Raw genomic sequence first — 19,360 nt, forward strand, 5'->3', positions numbered from 1 at the left:
CCTTGCCTCCCCGTGCTTCTCTGGTGTTATTCTTCAAAATTGGGGAAGCAAGGACTTGTCACCGGTCAACAGCAGTAACACTACCACAGGCTCTCAGTGCTGCACTACCTGGGCCTCCACCCAGAGCTGCTATATAGCAGGAGCACATGCAAATAGGGCCTCCCTCTGCTCATGAAAACCAGCCCATCTGACCCTGCAGCTCTGCACAGGAGCCCAGCCCTGGACTCCCAGCTCAGCCCACTCAGTGATCAGGACTGAACACAGCTGCTCACCATGGAGAGTGTGCTCAGCTGGGTTTTCCTGGTGGCTGTTTTCAAAGGTAATGAATGGAGAACCAGAGATCCTGAGTGTGTGAGAGGACAGGAGTGAGAGAAAGAGTGGATGAGTGTCAGTGTCCTGACCAGGCTGCCTCTGTGTTTGCAGGTGTCCAGTGTGAGGTGCAGCTGGTGGAGTCTGAGGGAGGCCTGGTGCAGCCTGGGGGTTCCCTGCGACTCTCCTGTGCAGCCTCTGGATTCACCTTCAGTGACTACTGGATGAGCTGGGTCCACCAGGCCCCAGGGAAGGGGCTGGAATGGGTCGGAGAAATTAACAAGAATGGTGATACAATAAACTATGCCAACTCTGTGAAGGGCCGATTCACCATCTCCAGAGACAACTCCAAGAACACACTGTACCTGCAAATGATCAGTCTGAGATTCGAGGACACTGCCACCTATTACTGTGCTAGAGACACAGTGAGGGGACCTCAGTCTGAGCCCAGACACAAACCTCCTGCAGGGAGCCCAGGTCTAGCAGGGGGCACTCAGCACACAGGGAGCTAAGAGTCAGCTCAGGTGCAGGTGCAGAGGGAGGCTGAGAGCTGGTTACTTGAATCTGGATTCCTCTCCCAGGGAATCATCTGGAGTTGTCTGTACTAAACTTTGGCTTCTCTGAAAATATCGATCCTGGCTTTTGTGATGTATTTTCCTTGTTAATATTAGTGCATCATAGTTATCCTTATTATTGCTTTTCCATTAACCTAGTGATAGACATCCATTGAGTATCAAAGCAGTTCCTCCCTGTGGTCACTGTGCCGTGTACAGGACTGAGGTCCAGTCCTGGATCCACCATGAGGGTGACACTCAGAACTTGACAGTTGAGTCAGGTCCCACCTTGGGTGCTGTAGTTCGGCTGCAGCAAAATAACCGGGGTGTGACGAACAACTTGTGTACATTGATACAGCAGGAGTGGGACCCGTTTACTGTAGGACAGGAGGGGTATATATACATTACACACAGTGTATCATAATTAACATAAACTAGATACAGCAGTCAACCAATAAGGAATCTCCACACTTAATGGCTCCCTGGTGTTACTTCAGAAACTACTCCCTTGGCAAAATGCCAGGCGCCATCCTGACTTGTTTACAGACCCTAACATTCGGGCCTCTCTGCAGCATGGACATCCTGGTGTGCAACAGGGGGCCCCACTGGCTGAGGCCTCTGTCCACTCGCTGCCCTCCCAGGGCCTGTTCAGGCTGTGATGTTTGTGCAGCTGAGGCAGAGCAGAGCAGTGGTTAGAGTCTTCTCCACACTCACTGCACTCTCAATGCCTGTGAGCTCCCGTCCCCTCCAGGTTGTGAAAAGGTGGTGGGTGTGGTGAAGGACTTCCCAGATATGAAGCATCTGGACATTTCTCTCATGTGGACTCTGCTGCTGGATGAAGGTCAGTGCTGGCTGAGGGGTTTCCCACATCACTGCACTCACAGGCCTCTCTCCCCCATGGAGCCTGTGGTGCTGAGCAGGTGTGGGATTTGCTGAAACCCTCCCCACATTCACTGCATGGGAAAGGCTGGTCTCCAGTGTGAACGCTTAGGTGTGCAATGTGATTGGCATTTCTGCTGCAGACTTTCCACATTCACTACCCCTGGGTGTCCTGTCCAGTGGGCTCTATCTGGAGTGTGAAAGGCTGGACTGATGGTGAGCAGCTGCCCACATGCTCTCCATTCCTGGGGCCTTTTCCCTGTGAGAGGCCCCTGCACTCTCAGTGCTCCCTGGAGGCTGCCCTCTGGTAGGTCCCCTGGTCCCTGAACACACTTGAGCTGGCTGAACGTCCTTCCCACCTCCCTGCTCTCCAGGCCTCTCCCACAGGTGGTTCTGCAGCTGCTCAAGGCTGCGACCCCATCCTCCTCTTTTAAGTGTTGCTCCCCAGGGCACAGCATGGGGTGCTGAGGGTTCCCACTTAGCTCCCCTCCTGTGGGTGCCTCTGCCCAGATGGAGCCTCCACAGCCTCTGCTCTGTGCCAACAGCCCTTCACCATCCACAGGGGGTTCTGCAGCCTCAGGAGCCCAGGCCAGGTCCTGCCCCACAGCTGATGACCTCAGACTCTCTCCCTGCTGGTGCTGTCACGGCAGCCACCACAGGCATCTGGTCTCTGTGGGGGCACAAAGTCCTGCTCAGTGCTGCCCTCCTGCCCTGGACACCTCAGCAGAGCCAGCTCTCCCCTGGTCACTCTTAGAAGACTCTAAAATCCCTGATTTCCACCCTACCCCTGACCAACCAAATGAGGACATTAAGTAACTCCTGTTGTGTTATGTGCTCTGGGAGAGAGGGAGAGAGACTGGGGGAGAGAAAGTAGGAGGTGACCCGAGGCCCAGAGTCCCCGTGGAGCAGCTGTGCAGGCACAGACACAGGCAGGCCTCAGACGTCCTCTGAGAACTTGAGAAACTCAGGGATCCCAGGGGTGTGAGAACCTTCATCATGAGGGGTTTATTTCTTATTACACACATAGAACACAATTTTTCCTATCTCTGGTTGTGTGTAATGTATGCTCACACCAATTCATGTCTTCATACATGTACTTTGGATAATAATGTCCATCACATTCCACCATCATTGCTAACCCCCTGCCCCCTGCCTTCCCCTCCCACCCCTTTGTTCTATCTAGAGTTCATCTGTTCCTCCCATGCTCCCTCTCCCTACTCCACTATGAGTCAGTCACCTTATATCAGAGAAAAAATTCACCATTGGTTTTTTGGGGATTGGCTAACTTCACTTAGCATAATCTTCTTCAACTGCATCCATTTTCCTGCAAATGCCATGATTTTAGTCTCTTATTCCTGAGTAATATTCCATTGTGTATATATGCCACATTTTTTAATCCATTCATCAACTGAAGGACATTTATGTTGGCTCCACAGTTTAGCTATTGTGAATTGTGCTGCTATAAACATTGATTTGGCTGTGTCCCTGTAGTGTGCTGTTTTTAGGTCCTTTGGGCATTTACCAAGGAGAGGGATACCTGTGTCAAATGGTGAGCCCATTCCAAGATTTCCAAGGAATCTCCATACTGCTTTCCGTATTGGCTGAACCAATTTACAGTCCCATCAGCAATGTATGAGTGTGCCTTTTCCCCACATCCTATCATGAGGGGTTTAAGCAGGAGGGCTGAAGAATACAGTGACCCCACTGACCCTGGGGAACAAGGATGTGAGCTGTCCCTTGACCATGCTGTCCCCAGCACCTGCAGCAGCCACAATAGCACACCACACCACCCATCCAGAACCTTCCTGTGTGGCTGACAGAGCAGAGCAAAGGCCCTCAGGAGGCCACCCCCTGTGTCCTCCCTCTCCATGGCTGTGCACTCCTGCAGGGAACACCCCCTCTGTGTGGTGCTGCCATCCCTGACCACTGGGCCTCCCCATTCCTGGATGGCTGGCAGGAGGAGGACCAGCAGGAAGCAGGAAGGAGCCCCCAGTTCCCCACACCCCAGCCCCCAGTGCCTCTGAGCAGCAGGAGACAAACACCTCTCTAGGAAGGGCAGGGTCCTGTCCTGGGTTCCCCACTTTATCCTCATCTTCAGTCTCAGGGTTAAACCCCAGCCCTGACTGAGCATCCCCTGTCTTCTCATGGGGCCTTCATTGTAGCATTGAGGTCCTGACACTGCTCCTCGGCCTGGTGACAGCACCCTGTGTGAATGTCCAGGGATTTCAGGAGCAGGGTGTGGGCATGCAGTTCTGGTGTGACTGAATGAAAGTGAGGCTGCTCTTCCCTCATGTCCCCACCCAGGTGTAGGTCCAGAAGTTGGGGCCAGGCCTGGTGAAGACCCTGCCCACCCTGTCCCTCACCTGTGCTGACTCTGATTCTCTCTACCCAGCTATGGTGTGAGCTGGATCCACCAGGCTTCAGGGAGGGGCCTGGAGTGGGTTAGAAGGATGGATGGTGGTGGAACAGATCCCATTCTACATGTGGTCCTGAGTCCCTGCTGGTCCTCAGTGCTCATTGATGGAGTTGAGCACATGCTGTCCTTTCCCCCAGGTGTCCTTGGCCTACTGCAGCTGCAGGGGTTGGCACCTGCCTGGTAGATAGTCAGATTCACCAGGGACACTTCCAAGAGCCAGGTTTCATTAGAACTCAACAGGGTGAAACCTGAGGATATGGCTGTGAATTCCAGTGGGGGACACCCAGTGAGGGAACTCAGTGTGAGCCCAGTCACTCACCTGCCTGCAGGGGGCGCTGAGGAACAGCATGGACCTGAGGTCCAGCAGGGGGCGCTGAGGACCAGCAGGTAGCTGAGGACCAACAGGGGGAGCTGAGGACCAGCAGGGGGAGCTGAGGACCAGCAGTGGGATCAGGACCTCCAGGGCCCTTAGGGTCAGGAGGTAGCACAGGTTCAGCACATAGAGTGAGGACCAGCAGAGACATTTAGGATCAGCAGGGGAAGCTCAGGACCACCAGCTTCACATCTCAGCCCCAGGAGAAGATAGAGAAGTGTCCTGGGTGGGATTGTTTTATGTATAGTAGTTTCCTGATAAAACTCAGCAATTCTTCCAGCATTCTGTCTAATTCCACTTCTTAATATTTCTTTCACTTATATTTTCAGTTAATAATATTCTGTTTTCCTAGTCTAGATTCAAATTCTTGTGATTCTTAACATATTCCTGAATATTGACCTTAAGTCCTGAGCCTTGATGACTATCCCAATAAGACTGAGGAATTTAAATTCTGTGTGACTCCTTCTCCTTATTTGCTGTGCACACAGAGGAGGAGCCACATATCTGTGTTTGAAGCAGCATCACAGGAACATGAAACAGAAGGTGAGCTTGTCCTGCTCCTGACTTGTACAGCAAGAGTGCCCCAGCTCTGGAGGCCACATCAGACCCCCTCAGTCCTGGGAGCCAGATCAAACTCCAGTTCAAAGCTGTGGTAATTTTGCAGTTGACTATGGACACGACCTTCCTGGGAAGGCAATTCCCACCCAAGGCCTCATTCCCAGAAGGTTCCCTGTGACCATTCCTCTTGGTCCTGTCTAATGCTGTGAACAAATGTTCTTCTGACCAGCAATGGAGGACCATGTTCCCTGTAATGTCTGTGCATTGTGATTTTATTCTTTCCAATGGTCCCAAGAATTCTGCTCTAGAATCCTGGGCTTCAGATGAGAAAGAACATTGGAATGTGTCTTACCCAGAAAAACATGTGGGAAACAGGAACTTTTATCAACTGTGAGTCAGAAATCTTGGCCATGGTGCCTGTGTTAACAGGTCTGCAATGTCAACCATCCATGAGTTGGAGGAAAAATCACCTGAATTGAGCATGAGGCCACTCATAAAATATCCAACCAACACAGGAGAGGAAGTCATGGAGGAGCATGGAGGGACCCAGATGTTGGATCCATGAAATCTTCAACATACAGTAATGCAGGGCATAGACTAGAGTAAGGCTGTTGTCAATGCAATGAATGGCCAAGTGACCTCAGGTAGGACTAAAAAGCAGTGAGTGCTGGAGCCCACTGACTCACACCTGGATGAGGGATACAGAAAACAGTGTCATGACAGGGGTCCAGGTTCACAGATGTGATGGAAGAACAGCATTCAATATGAGATGATTTGCTAGGATGTGGAAACTTCACCCAGTGGCACACCTAGCTTTGCAGCTGGTGAATAATGTAGACCAGCAGGTCTTACCTGAGGCACCACAGGACCAGGAGGTGGGGGCTGCAGGCTCAGTGTTTGCAGGGAGTTCATGGTCAACTCCACAGGGAATAAGGAGAGGAGCCCACATGTCTTATTAGGGTGCTGTGCTCACTCAGTTAGGCAGGAGGTCAATTCCTGAACCTCATCAGGACGTCAGCAACTACACCTGCCCTCTCAGTGACCCCAATTCACTAAAGACAGTGTCCACTGTTCTCTCCAAATGCTGGGCTGAGGGCAAGGCAGGTCTCACTGCAGGGATGCTGCACAGGGAAGGGGACTGGGCCTCCTCCCTCACCCAGCCTGCCCTGCATGCTGTCCTGTCTGCTGTCAGCCTGGCTCTGCTGCTCTGGGGGACTCAGGGGCTCTCAGCCTCAGGCTGCAGCTGAGAGCTGCCTCTGCACCCAGGACTCTCCCCTGGCCCAGCACCTCCATCCTGTCCTCTCCTGGCGGAGACCAGAGGGCAGGACAGGTGAGGGGAGGAGCTCAGGGCAGATTCCCACCCACTGCTGTCCACAGGCATTGGCTGGACTGTCAGGAGGATAAGCAGGGCAGAGGGTGGGGGAGGGCAGTGGGCACACAGCAGGAAGCCCCTGCCGTCCTAAGTCCCTGCTCCCTCCTCTCCTGCTCAGTCTGCAGCCCCCAAATCTCACAGAGATGAAAGAGAAGAACTAGTCCTGAGAACCAAGGGGGGCTCTTCTCCTGGATGTGGGGAACCCCATCCTCAGCCCTGTGCTCTGTTCAGTCATCACTGAGGGCTTCTCCTTCAGGGCTGGGAGGTGAACCTGGGCCTCTTGCATGCTGGGCACGTTCCTGCCACTCTGACACCCTCCCAGGAGCAGGGAGGAAGGGCTTGGAGGAGGCAGGGCTGGGCTCAGGAGGGTGGGCTCCTCCTCTGACAGCCTTCCAGCTCCACTGAAACCACCTGCTCTCCTCTCACAGGTAAAGCTCCACCTGGGTTCAAGACAGGGACACATCTCAGGAGCACAGCGGACCTGGGCAGCCTGACCCCAGCCTCTCCAGATATCAGAAGAGCCTCACCCACATGCAAATCCCTCTTCCTGCTCTGGGTTCAAAGGCCCTTTGGGCTGTGGGAGCTCCCAGCTCTCTGCTCAGACAGGGCTGAGGTCTCTGGGAAGGCAGGTGTGGTCTAGAAGATGAGGCTGCTGGGTCTTGTCCTGTGCCTGGTCACAGCTCCCCAAGGTGAGTGTCTGACCCCATGTCAGACCTGGGTCCATGGGGAGGTTGTGACTGCAGGTGACTGACAGGGTGTGACTGTTCTTGTCCTCAGGTGTCCTGAGCCAGGTGCAGCTGCAGGAGTCAGGACCTGGCCTGGTGAAGCCCTCGCAGACACTGTCCCTCACCTGTGCTGTCTCTGGATTCTCCATCACAACCAGTTACAGCTACTGGAACTGGATCCGTCAGCCCCCAGGGAAGGGGCTGGAGTGGATTGGACGCATAACTTATGATGGTAGAACTGGCTACAGTCCATCCCTCAAGAGCCGAGTGTCCATCTCCAGAGACACGTCCAAGAACCAGTTCTCCCTGCAGTTGAGCTCCCTGACCACTGAGGACACGGCCACCTATTACTGTGCCAGAGCCACAGTGAGGGGACCTCAGTGTGAGCCCAGACACAAACCTCCTGCAGGGCGCCCTGGGCCAGCAGGGGGCGCTCAGCACACAGGAGCTCAGGTGCCCCCTTCAGAGCAGCAAAGGAGAGTGGATGGTTTCTCTCCAGGTGATCAGCCTCTCCCTGGATCCCATCATGGAGAATCTGGAGGTCTCTTCTGCCTCAGATCATCCCATGCTCTTCTCTTATGGAGTCAGGAGTGTCTCTCTCCACCTGTCTCAGGTCAGGCTGCACAGTACACATGTGAATCTGTGTGTCCCTGTGTGTATATATTTTGTATTATGTGTACATGTGTGCAGGAGTGTTGTGTGTGTGTGTCTGTGTGACACTGTATGGGTGAGACCCCTGGAAGGCAGACTCTGCTACCTTGTCACATGGCTGTCCCTGAGCTCCAGGCCTGCCCCCTGCTCCAGCAGCCAGTCCCTGGGCAGCTGCAGAGGACTCACATGGGGAAGGCTCAGCAGGCTCTCAGACACCTCCACCCATCACAGCCATGACCCTGACCCTGCCAGGTGCTCTTTACACACTGACCTGGGCTCACCCTCCCCAGGGCAGGCAGCTGTCAGTTCACACCAAGGCTGCAGCCTCCTCTTCCAGACCAGAGCATGGGAACCCAGAGTCCTCAGCCCACGTGCACACACACACACACTCACACACACTCACACACTCACACTCACACACACACTCACACACACAGAGACTCTCACACACTCACACACACTCACACTCACACACACTCACACACACACACTTGAAATGGAAACCTGTGGCTGCTACTCATCCTACCACACAATGTCCCGAGTTGTCATCATAGAAACGTCCTTTGACACAGTGGTTCTCCTGGTGACTGCACAGCTGCCCTCCACTCTGGGCCACATCTCCTCCTCATCTCTCCCTGGTGACCTTTCCCACCCTGGTCCATGGGTTGCCTGAGTCTTTCCCTGGGCAGCATAGCCTCAGCTGAGGCACTGACCTCTGGCTGACAGGCTGCTGCAAGGTCTCCGTGTCTGTCTCCTGTGCCCTCTGCCTCTGTGACCTACAATCTGCCTGTTTCTTCTCCTCCCTCCTGTTCTGCCTGGAGTCTGGGGGCTCTGAGCACTGCTCCCAGTCATCCAGATCTGTTTTATCCACAACTTATCTGTCACTGTGTCGCCAGTGTCCCTGTGTCTGTGAATCCCTCTCACCTGCTTGAGCTACTCTGACTCCACCCTCTGTGAGGATGTGGTGTGTGGCACTGCTCTGAGTGCAGGTGAGGAGGGCACAGCAGGCCCTCTGACCCTCAGGGCCCTTCCCCTTATGCTTCTCTGTGGTTATGTCCTTGTGTGTCCATCTGACATTCACTTTCTTAAGTGCATCAGAGCTATGCACAATCATGAGTCAAGCATCACAGATTAAGATGACAGAGTTGCTCCCTTTCACCCCAGGACCCCCTCTGTCCCCCTCCGTCCTCCCTGGCTCCCCTCCTCCACTCCATGGTCTTCCTCTCTTTATTTATCCCCTGTCTATTAGTGCACTGCAGGGACAAAGGGAGCGGGATACTGTGATGATTCCTCTGGGCTCACAGGATGCTCTGGTGGCCTTCATTCTGCAGCTCCTCCCTGTCCCCAGCCCTCCCACGTGTCCCTTAACCCCCTCCTCTTCCCCACTGCTGTCAGACTTTCGTGAGACCCCGTCCAATTGCTGTTCCTCCCTTATTCTCTCTGCACATTAAAGGAAACCCCACCCTCTGCTCTCTGGGTCTAGCTGGCTTCACTCAGCAGGATGGTCTCCATTTCCGTCCATTCACCAGAAAACGCCACAATTTCCTTCCCTTTGTGGCTGAGCCTAACTGCTGTGCACCTGTGCCCCATCTTGCTCCCCACTCACCTGTGCTCAGCACCTGGGCTGGGTGCAGAGCTGGGCTCTGTGAATTGTGCTGCTGTAGACACAGGAGGGCATGGGACACGGGGCTAGGTGACGTCCTATCTTCTCAGGAGTGACCACGTGGGGCAGCTGGGCCTTGTGGTTGTCCCTCTCCCTGTCTCTCCTGGGCCCCACTGCTTCCCAGGAGCGTCCTACTTGAAGGCCCACTGTGTGTGAGTGGGCTTCACCCACAACCCCCAGCAGTCATTGCTCTCCGTGTTCCTGAGGACCCCTTCTGCCTGGAGAGGGTGCTCAGTGTGTGTCCATGTGCATGTCCTGGGTGGCTGAGGAAGCTGAGGGTGTTTCTCATTATTTCCTGGCCATTTGTGATCTCCTGTGGAGAAGAGTCTGTGGAGACCATTTGCTGACTGACTGATGGGGTGAGTTTCTTTGTGTAAGTTTTCTGGTCTCTGTGCTCTGGGTGTCAGCTGTCCTGCAGAAGACCAGCTGCCACAGACCTTCCCCACCCTGCTGGCTCCCTCCTCCCTCCCTCCCTCCTGGGCTCTGCAGACCCTTTCCACTCCAAGGCCCTCCCATTAGCTGACCCTTCTTCTGGACCTTGACCTTCAGGGTCTTATTCAGGAAGGCTGTTTGTGCATTTGTGCTTTGGGGTGTGGACCCTGTTTCTTCTGCCTTTCACAGAATTTCTGGTGCAATTGCCACGAATTTGGTCCACTTGCAATGACTGGGCAGCATGAGGGTAGGAGTCCAGCTTCCTTCTCCTTCCTGAGCACGTCCATGTCCTTGGGTACAGAGGCCTCCTGATCCCAGAGCATGTCTCTGGCACCTCTGTTTGTGTCACATGGCCGTGTCTGTGCAGGATGGCCTCTGTGCCTTCTATGCTGTCCCAGGGGCACTTCCTGTCTGCCTTGGTGCCAGTGCCATGCCCCTCTGTCCCTACAGCTCTGTGGTGCAGCCCTCAGTGGGGCATTGGGATGCCATAGCTTTGCTTCTTCTGCTCAGTTCCCTTCATGCCATGGAATTTGAGTTGATTTAATAATCCCCTCCTGGGTAGAAGGTTTTCAGTGCACAAAAATAAAACTGAATGATCCATGTTGACTTTATGTCCTCTGATTTCTGAAATTTCTTGTTTCATTTTAAAAATATTCCTTTTTTAACATTTAGAGCATTACATTTGTGCCACATGGAGCTCATTTTGACAGGTGTGGCTCTCTCACTGTGCCCTGCCCTTCAGCTCCAGCCTGCCAGGACTTCTCTGCAGAGTTCCAGCCCCTAGTTCATCATGGCTGTTGGACTGCAGTTGGCCTCACTGTGGTCATCTGGGTTTTGGACCAGCCTGTGTCTGGCCTCCTAAGGTGGATTCCCATCAGTTCTCATCTGCAGAGATTATCTCATCTAGAAACATTTCTTTTTCCTTTAACCTTTGATATTAAAATATATTTCAACATCTTGAATCTTTTTCTATCTCTTTTTTAACCGTTAACCCTTTTTATAAATTCACATTTTGAAACAACTCTTATAAAATTTCTGATTTAGACAAATTACTCCACTTTAATAAGATGAAAGACTTTCATGTTTTTTATGATACTATAATACTATAATTGAAACCCAACTGAAAATTTTTCTACTCTTTGTATATAAATTACACATGATAGAATCTTAACACTTAGTAACCTTGTTTTAGCAAAGACACAGACACAAAGCAATATTAAACATTTTTCCATTTACCAATTTATGAAAGCACACATAATGTTTAAATATATTACCTTATGGAACTTAATAAGTCAAGAGTACTTGATTTCATATTTAGTGGTTGATATTTTAACACTTTAGCTTTGTAAATTAATCAGATGTCTGTAAAAACCAAGATCTTAGACAAGTGTAGTAAACAGAACTAGCCATCTCTTTCTTGTTGAAGAAAAATCCTTCTACAGGATACCATGATGGTCTCATTAATATACTTAATAACTCATCTTTAAAAAGCCATGGGCTACATTTTTGTATTGTATCAACATATGCCCTAATTGTTCTTGGTCTCACTGGGGTGCCTCCTTCCTCTAACAATTTATCTTGCTCGGAGGCGAACAACTTCAAACCTTGAGTCAACCATTTTCCCCAGTTTGCCTGAGAAAGTTCTAGGAACAGGCAACTTGAAATAAAAACAAAATAAATCAAAATAATAACACATTGTTTTTTGAAATGTTCACCCATTCTTTCTCTCTTCCTCAAGGGTGAGAAATTTCACTTACCTCTAAGCTTCAGAAGTTCCCCGTATGGGCCACCAAATGCCGCAGTCTGGCTGGGCACAAATGCCGCAGTCTGGCTGGGCACACAATCACGAGCCACCACACAGCTTGTAGATTCAAACAGCAACTCTTTATTCCTGAACTCACACCAGCCGTCTACAATCACGTTCTGGGGATATCCATGTTCTCTGCCCAAAAATCACTCAAACTGGGCTTCTATCTCCCAAAATATACTGTCTGAATCCTGTGAGAACTCAAGGGGAACTCAGGCAGCAGGATACGCCCTATTCCCAGCAGGAATAATCTTAAACCTGGAACGCCCTAAACCCGATTATCCTAAACCGGGAACACCCTAATCCGGATCCGCCTTGGTCCTTGAGCAAGGTCACCTACATGCAATGTCACTGCAAAATGTCCTATTTCCACGAATCCTTCCACTAAGCAACATGGGATACGCTGGCAAGGAAATTGTCATACCTACTTGGCTAATGGCTCCCAGCACCTACTCACTGGGTATTAATTCCTAAAACTTTCTGAACTTGGGGTTCAGAGGGATTGATGGACTGTGGTGAAAGCCCCCCTTCTGAAACTGGCTGCAGCCAATAAACCTGCTTCCTGCTAATGCGGGGTGACCAGCCTCCTCTGTCCCACAGCAATATCAAAGCTGACCACTCAAGAGCCCACCACCTCTGCTAAGGAGGACAAAGGCAGCCATCCACATGGGCAGCATCTGAGGGCCCCAGACACTTAGAGAGGCTGGCCCTGGACTTACCAACATCTGCTCATGGAGAGACTCTGCATTTGTCATGGACACTCATGGGGTGCCTCCTTGTCACCTAAAACCTCAACAATGCCCAACAGCAGCTGCCTTTTAGTTATTCACAAGAACTTTGGATTATGAGTAAAGGATTCTCATACAAGAGGGCACCATTGCCAGCTGCTGTGCTGAGCAGGAATTAAAAGGAAATTCTAGTGAGTTCCAAGAATGGTCTTGGAGACACAGATATGCACAGACTATCAGGGTTAACAGAGCCACTCTGTCCTCTGCCAGGACTGTTTTCATAGATCCCAGGACATGACAGGTGAGAACATCACATCCTGGGCCATGGGTTCTGCTCCATTGCAGGGTCTCCCTAAGGAGCCTCTATATAGTGAGATTGTGGCTCACAGATTTTACCATAAACCACCGAAAGCAAAGAAGAATCCATAGGATGTTAGACTAATGAAGGGCCTTAGAAAGTAAACTGCAGCCCCTTGTTGTGCAGGTGAGGAAACCGACTTGTAAGGTATTTGCTCAGAGTTACTTGGTGGCAGGCAGGGCTGGGACAAGGGGCCCAGGATGCCAATTTTTAATTTTGGAGATCTTCTGGTGAGGGGTCTGGGTTTCTAGGTATGTGATCATGCCATTAGCAAACACACAGAGGTTGACTTCTTCTGCTATCTATAACTCCTAGCTGATTTCTCTTGCTGTATTGCTCTTGTTAGAATCTTGAGAACTGTACTGCCTAGGAATGGTGAGAGTGGCTATTCTTGCCTTTTTCTTGTTCTAGAGGAAATGCTTCTGTCTTTCTCCATTCCCTGTGGGGTTGGCCTTGTCATGTGAAGTATTCTGATATTGTGATACTGAAGCCAGAATTAGACAGGCAGATAGGCAAGGGTCACATCCAGAGAATGGAGGAAGTGTAATGCTAATTCCTTCAGAGCCTTTCTTCCACCCTTATCAGGATAACCTGCCCTGCTCCACTGGGTTGCTAAGGCAACCTGTCCCAGGAATTGTCCCTCCCTACAGGGAGTTGTGAAAGGTGTTAATTAATTCATCCTGGGCCTTCTCCATGCTGGATCTCTCCACCTTGGCCCTATGGCCCATCTGCTAATCACCTTTTGGCCAACCCCCTGAGCTTCTCCTGGGCCTAGTCATGTATGCAGGAAGGAGAGAGATAGGGGAAGAGAGCAGAGGAGCAAAGGAAGCCTAGGACACATAAACATGCAAGAACTCTCCCTTCCTGAGAAGCTATGGCCCCCTTCTCTGTCCCTGAAGAAGTCTATGTCACCCTGTTTTAAATAAACCCTGCTTTATATGCTTCCTGGGTGTGCTTCTCTAGTGGTTCACCCTGTGGGGGTGGGGGAGAAGTGGTCAATGGTAACTGACAGTTTCACTAATACGAAATTTCATAGAAAACAATTCACACTGATCAATGCCTACATAACAAAAGAGAAAGATCCCAAAGAAGCAATCTACTATTTTATCTCAGGATCCTGTAAAGCAGGAAAAAATGAATTTCCAAACCAGTAGAAGAAAAGGAACAGTTAACATTAGAGAAATATTGGATGAAATGAGAAATGAAAATTTCAGTGATTCAATATAACAAAGGATTGTTTGTTTGAAAATATAGACAAGGTTGATCACTCCTCAAACTAACCAAAAGCGTAAGAAAGTAGATTGTAATGAATAAAATAGAGACAAAAAAAGTGGGGTATCCTCAGACATCTCTAAAACCCAGACAAAAATCTAGTTCATTCACAATTCTTTAAGATCAGCATTAAAGTCTGGGCTTTGGGGACATTAACATGGTAAACTCCCAGAAGCAGTTTCCAATCTCCCAGACCAAAATAGAACTATGTTTTCTCTATCACTCAATTTACCTAGCTACACTAACTACTTATCTTTAAATCTGGCTTTGTGATGTATTTTCCTTTAGTCAGAGTTAACACAGGTATGTGCATCATATGATTCTGTGTTTGTATAAAATGTATAAAGTTAATGGGCAACAAGATTAAACTAGAAGAAACTCTATCTTCCTAATGTAAGGGCCCAGCTAACACCAGAGGAAGAGACCACCAAGAGACTGACTTTATGCAATAAGCAGGAGGGGGTTTATTGAGATTCCAGCATGCTGGGTCTCAGTGCCCACTGGAGAAGGGAGAGCAGCCCAGAGCCCAGAGCCAGCGTTGAACAATGCTTAAGTACACTTTTTTGGGGGAGGGCGGGCACTTTACATACATCACAGTCTCCTTTAACAAATCACCATACACCACGGGAAAGTCAAACAACAATTCTTAGACTTCATTAGTACATACATTGGCGGGAACAGGGCAAGCTGGAGTGATAGGTCATTCCTAAGGAGGGGGTTACACTCAAACTGATTGGTTTGGGCCCTGTATGCCTACGTGACAAGCTGCACAGAGCCCTAGGCTATTAATCAACTAAATGGCCAGTAGGCATTGTCTTAACTGCCTCAGGAATTTCAGGTTCTCGCTGTAGCAGAGGAACTTAACAATTCCTGGTCCTTCACTTTTTAATTCAGGCCTTGCAGCTTAGAAACTTTACAATGCCTGGTCTTTTACATTTTAACTCAGGCTTTGCAGTTTAGAAGAAGCTTAGAAACTTTACCCTTTCACTAAATGCTCCTCTGTCCACCATGTTACCTATGACACTACTGAATCCAGATTTAAAGTTAGGTAGTCAGTGTAGTTAGGTAAATTGGGTCTAATATCCAATAAAATCCAAAATGGAGGCCATGTTTAGAATGAATTCCGGGAAAAGTTAAACAACTCTTGGAATGTTAATGAAGTCCTTGGAATGTTAATGAAGTCTGGAAATAGCCCCCAGAAAACATGAAGATAGCCCATCCCAAAGAAGTGTTAATAAACAGCCCCCAGAAAACTTGAAGATGCTGATTCAGAAGCACCCAGATTACTTCTTTGGCCCACCTGTGTCCCAACCCTTCGGGCCTTCCCACCTATATTCCAACACTGAAAGAACTATAAAAATGGGAAACAACCACACTTCCACAGATTCCATCTCTTGGGTCCCCTTCTTCCTCTGGGAGAAGTCTTTTCTGCTGTCCTTTAATAAACTTCTAATTTCTACTCTGACCTTGCCTCCCCGTGCTTCTCTGGTGTTATTCTTCAAAATTGGGGAAGTAAGGACTTGTCACCGGTCAACAGCAGTAACACTACCACAGGCTCTCTGTGCTCCTCTACCTGGGCCTCCACACAGGGCTGCTATATAGCAGGAGAACATGCAAATAGGGCCTCCCTCTGCTCATGAAAACCAGCCCATCTGACCCTGCAGCTCTGCACAGGAGCCCACCCTGGACTCCCAGCTCAGCCCACTCAGTGATCAGGACTGAACATAGCTGCTCACCATGGAGAGTGTGCTCAGCTGGGTTTTCCTGGTGGCTGTTTTCAAAGGCAATGAATGGAGAACAGAGATTCTGAGTGTGTGAGTGGACAGGAGTGAGAGGAAGAGTGTATGAGTGCCAGTGTCCTGACCAGGCTGCCTCTGTGTTTGCAGGTGTCCAGTGTGAGGTGCAGCTGGTGGAGTCTGGGGGAGGCCTGGTGCAGCCTGGGGGTTCCCTGTGACTCTCCTGTGCAGCCCCTGGATTCACCTTCAGTGACTACTGGATGCACTGGGTCCACCAGGCTCCAGGGAAGGGGCTAGAGTGGATCTCAAGCATTAGGTATGATAGTAATTCCATATACTATGCCGACTCTGTGAAGGGCCGATTCACCATCTCCAGAGACAACTCCAACAACATGCTGTACCTGCAAATGATTAGTCTGAGATTCGAGGACACGGCCACCTATTACTGTGCTAGAGACACAGTGAGGGGACCTCAGTGTGAGCCCAGACACAAACCTCCTGCAGGGTGCCCAGGGCCAGCAGGGGGCGCTCAGCACACAGGGAGCTCAGGGTCACCCAGGAGCAGGTGCAGAGGAGGTGATGGTAGATTTCCTTCATCTGGGGCCTCTCCTCTCCATGATCCAGCTTTCTAAGAGAGCTCTCTGGACATATTGTATCTACTAATCTGTTTCGTCTCTGAAGAGAACAATTTGTTTTTTAAATTAATACTTCTTTTTTTATTTGTGCATCATAATTATAAATAATATTGCATTTCAATTGGACACAGCTACACAATCATGGGATATAATCTCTCCACTTCTGTCCCCTGCCATCTCCCTTTCCCTCCCTCCTCTTTACCCCTCCTTCCTGACCCTTTTTCCCTTTCTTTCTCCACAGGTCTTTTCTATAATTTGGTTTCATCAGTGCCTCTTAGAGCACATAAAGGGGACATCCACTGTGCCATCCTCACACAGGACACAGGAATGCTTCGTCAGTGTCATTCCACTGCTTGTCCCATTTCTGTTCCCCTACTTCACCCTTGATCCCCTTCCTCTCCTCCTGCTCCCTCTTCTGTTTCTAGGGGACTCCTCCCAGAACTTTTCCCCTTTTGTGATCTGCAATTTGCATTTGAGATTAAACACTTGACATTTCTCCCTCTGATTCTGGCTGAATAAACTTGATATTCTCCAGTTCCATCCATTGACCAGGAAATGCCATATTTTCCCTCTTCCCTGTGGCTGAGTGAAACACTGTTCTGTGTATACACCACCTTCCTTTTATCCACTCATCAGTTGATGGACATCTGGGAAAGTTATGTAATATGGCTGTTTTCAGGCCCACTGGTGTAAACACTGATGTGGCTAGATAGCTGTGCTGTGCTGATCTTGGGTCTTTTGGATAAACACCGAGGAGGGTAGCTGGGTCACATCGTGGCTCCATTCCTGGTCTTCATGAAATGTCTATTCTGCTTTCTAGAATGGCAACACTAATTTGAAGTCCCAGCAATAACACATCCGTATACCTCTTTCCCACATCTTTGCTGACATTTGTTATTATCTGTGTTCTTGATGGTCGCCTTCTGATTGGACTGAGATGAATTCTCAATGCTGTTTCAAGGTGCATTTCCTGATTTCTAGAACTATTGAGGATGTTTTCCTATATTTGTTGCCACTTAGATTACCTCTCTTGAGAAATGTCCCTTTAGCTCTTTCCCATTTATTTATTGGGTTATTTGGTATGGTCATTAAGTGTTTGGGGTTCTCTATATATTCTGGGTATTAGTGCCCTATCTGGGGAGCACATGACAATAATGTCCCATTCCCCAAGGCTCTCTCCTCACACTGTGGCTGGATCCCATTGTTGTGCTGAAGGTTTTAATTTAATACTGTCCTGCTTACTGATTCCTCGTTTTGATCCTTGCCCTTTAGTGACCTGGTTGAGGAAGTCGGTGTCTGTGTCAGTACAGAGGAGGGTTGGTGCAATATTTGATTCTAGCCCTTTCAGAGTGTCCAGTCTAATTATTGATTTTTTTTTATTAATTTTGAGTTGACATTTTACAGGGTGAGGGATAGTGACCTATTATATTCTTTTACATGTTGACATTCAGTTTTCCCAGCACTCTCTTTTTAAAAGCCTGTCATTTCTGCAACATGATTTTGGAAACTCTGCCAAGCACCAGATAACTGCACTTATGTTGGTCTGTCTCTGTACCTCCTACTCTGTCCCCTTGGTCTCCATGTCTGCTTTGGTGACAGTGCCATGCTGGTTCAGTTACTGCAGCTCTGTCAAGTAATTTGAGGTCACATGTTGTCATCTCCAGGTTCACTCTTCCTGCTTAATCACTTTGCCTACTGTGTGTTGTGACTTCTCCTCACAAATACTAGGACACTCTTCTGGTTCTTCTAAGAAGGTTGTTGGTATTTGTCGGAGATTTCACTGAATCTGTGTGACATTTGAGGTAGTTTGGTCATTTAATATTATTAATTCTGATGATAACAGAACATGGGGGGCCTTTCCATCTCTAAGTTCTTCAAATTCTCCCAGAGTTATTCACTATTTCCATTGTAGACATCTTTCACCTCCCCAGTTGAATTTTTTATAAGTTCTTTTATGGTCATTTAGAATGGGACCAATTTCTTGATTTCATTCTCAGATGAGTCATTTTGGAAATATAGGAAAGTGGTTTATTTATCTGTGCATGATGTATTTAGCTCTATTGCTACAGTTGTTTATCAAACCTAGAAGCCTTCTGGTGGAGATTTTTGTTCTCCTAGATACTGGATCACATCACCACCAAGCAGCATATTGAGACTTCTTTCTTTCCTCTGTAACACTTTAATTTCTTTGTCTTGCATGATTGCTCTGGATAGAGTTATGTGGGACTATGGACACAATACAAAGTTTAAAATAAAAAAGAGGTTTCCTAGAAAACATAAAGTACATTGAAAGCCCTTGACTAACTGAAGAAAACAAAAAGCAGAAGACCCAATCAACAAAATTAGACATAAAATAGAAGATATTGCTACTGAAATCCAGAAGATTAGGAACTATTTTAAAAAAATATCAACAAGTAAACTAGAAAACCATGAAGAGATTGACAAAAATTCTAAACTCATGTGATCTAGACATATTGAAACACAAGAATCTACAAACCTAAAAAAAAATGAACAGCCATTAAAGACCTTCCACAAGAGGAGAGCCCAGAAGTAGAATGATTTGCAGTTGATTCTAAGATACTTTAACAAAGAGAAGGGCCAATCTCCTCATGTTGTTCCACGAAATGAAAAAGAAGGAAACACTGAAAAAAATCCTTCTGTGAAGCCAGTAACACCCGGATACCAAAACCAGACATAGAGACATCCAGAGAGGAGACTTCAGACCAACATCACTGGTGAACAGAGATGAGAGACTCCTTAATAAAATATTGGCACCCTGCACTCAAGGACACACGAGAAGGTGGGGACCATGATCAGTGCGTTTCTCCACAGGGTCGGGAGGTTGGCTCAGCATACAGATCAATAATGTCATATCCATCTGTGAGTCACCAC

At 48.9% G+C, this 19,360-nt stretch overlaps 1 gene segment (V, D, J or C); it reads left to right on the top strand.

The window, feature by feature from the left end:
* The first annotated feature begins 273 nt into the window (after positions 1-273).
* LOC139704812 (immunoglobulin heavy variable 3-74-like) lies at positions 274-2,176 on the top strand. The segment is given in 4 exon segments: positions 274-319; positions 424-720; positions 1,615-1,704; positions 2,130-2,176. Coding segments are annotated over 4 exon segments (480 nt in total).
* The last annotated feature ends 17,184 nt before the right edge of the window (positions 2,177-19,360 follow it).

Source organism: Marmota flaviventris, chromosome 2 (genome assembly GCF_047511675.1).
Source record: "Marmota flaviventris isolate mMarFla1 chromosome 2, mMarFla1.hap1, whole genome shotgun sequence".
NCBI classification, from domain to species: Eukaryota; Metazoa; Chordata; class Mammalia; order Rodentia; family Sciuridae; genus Marmota; species Marmota flaviventris.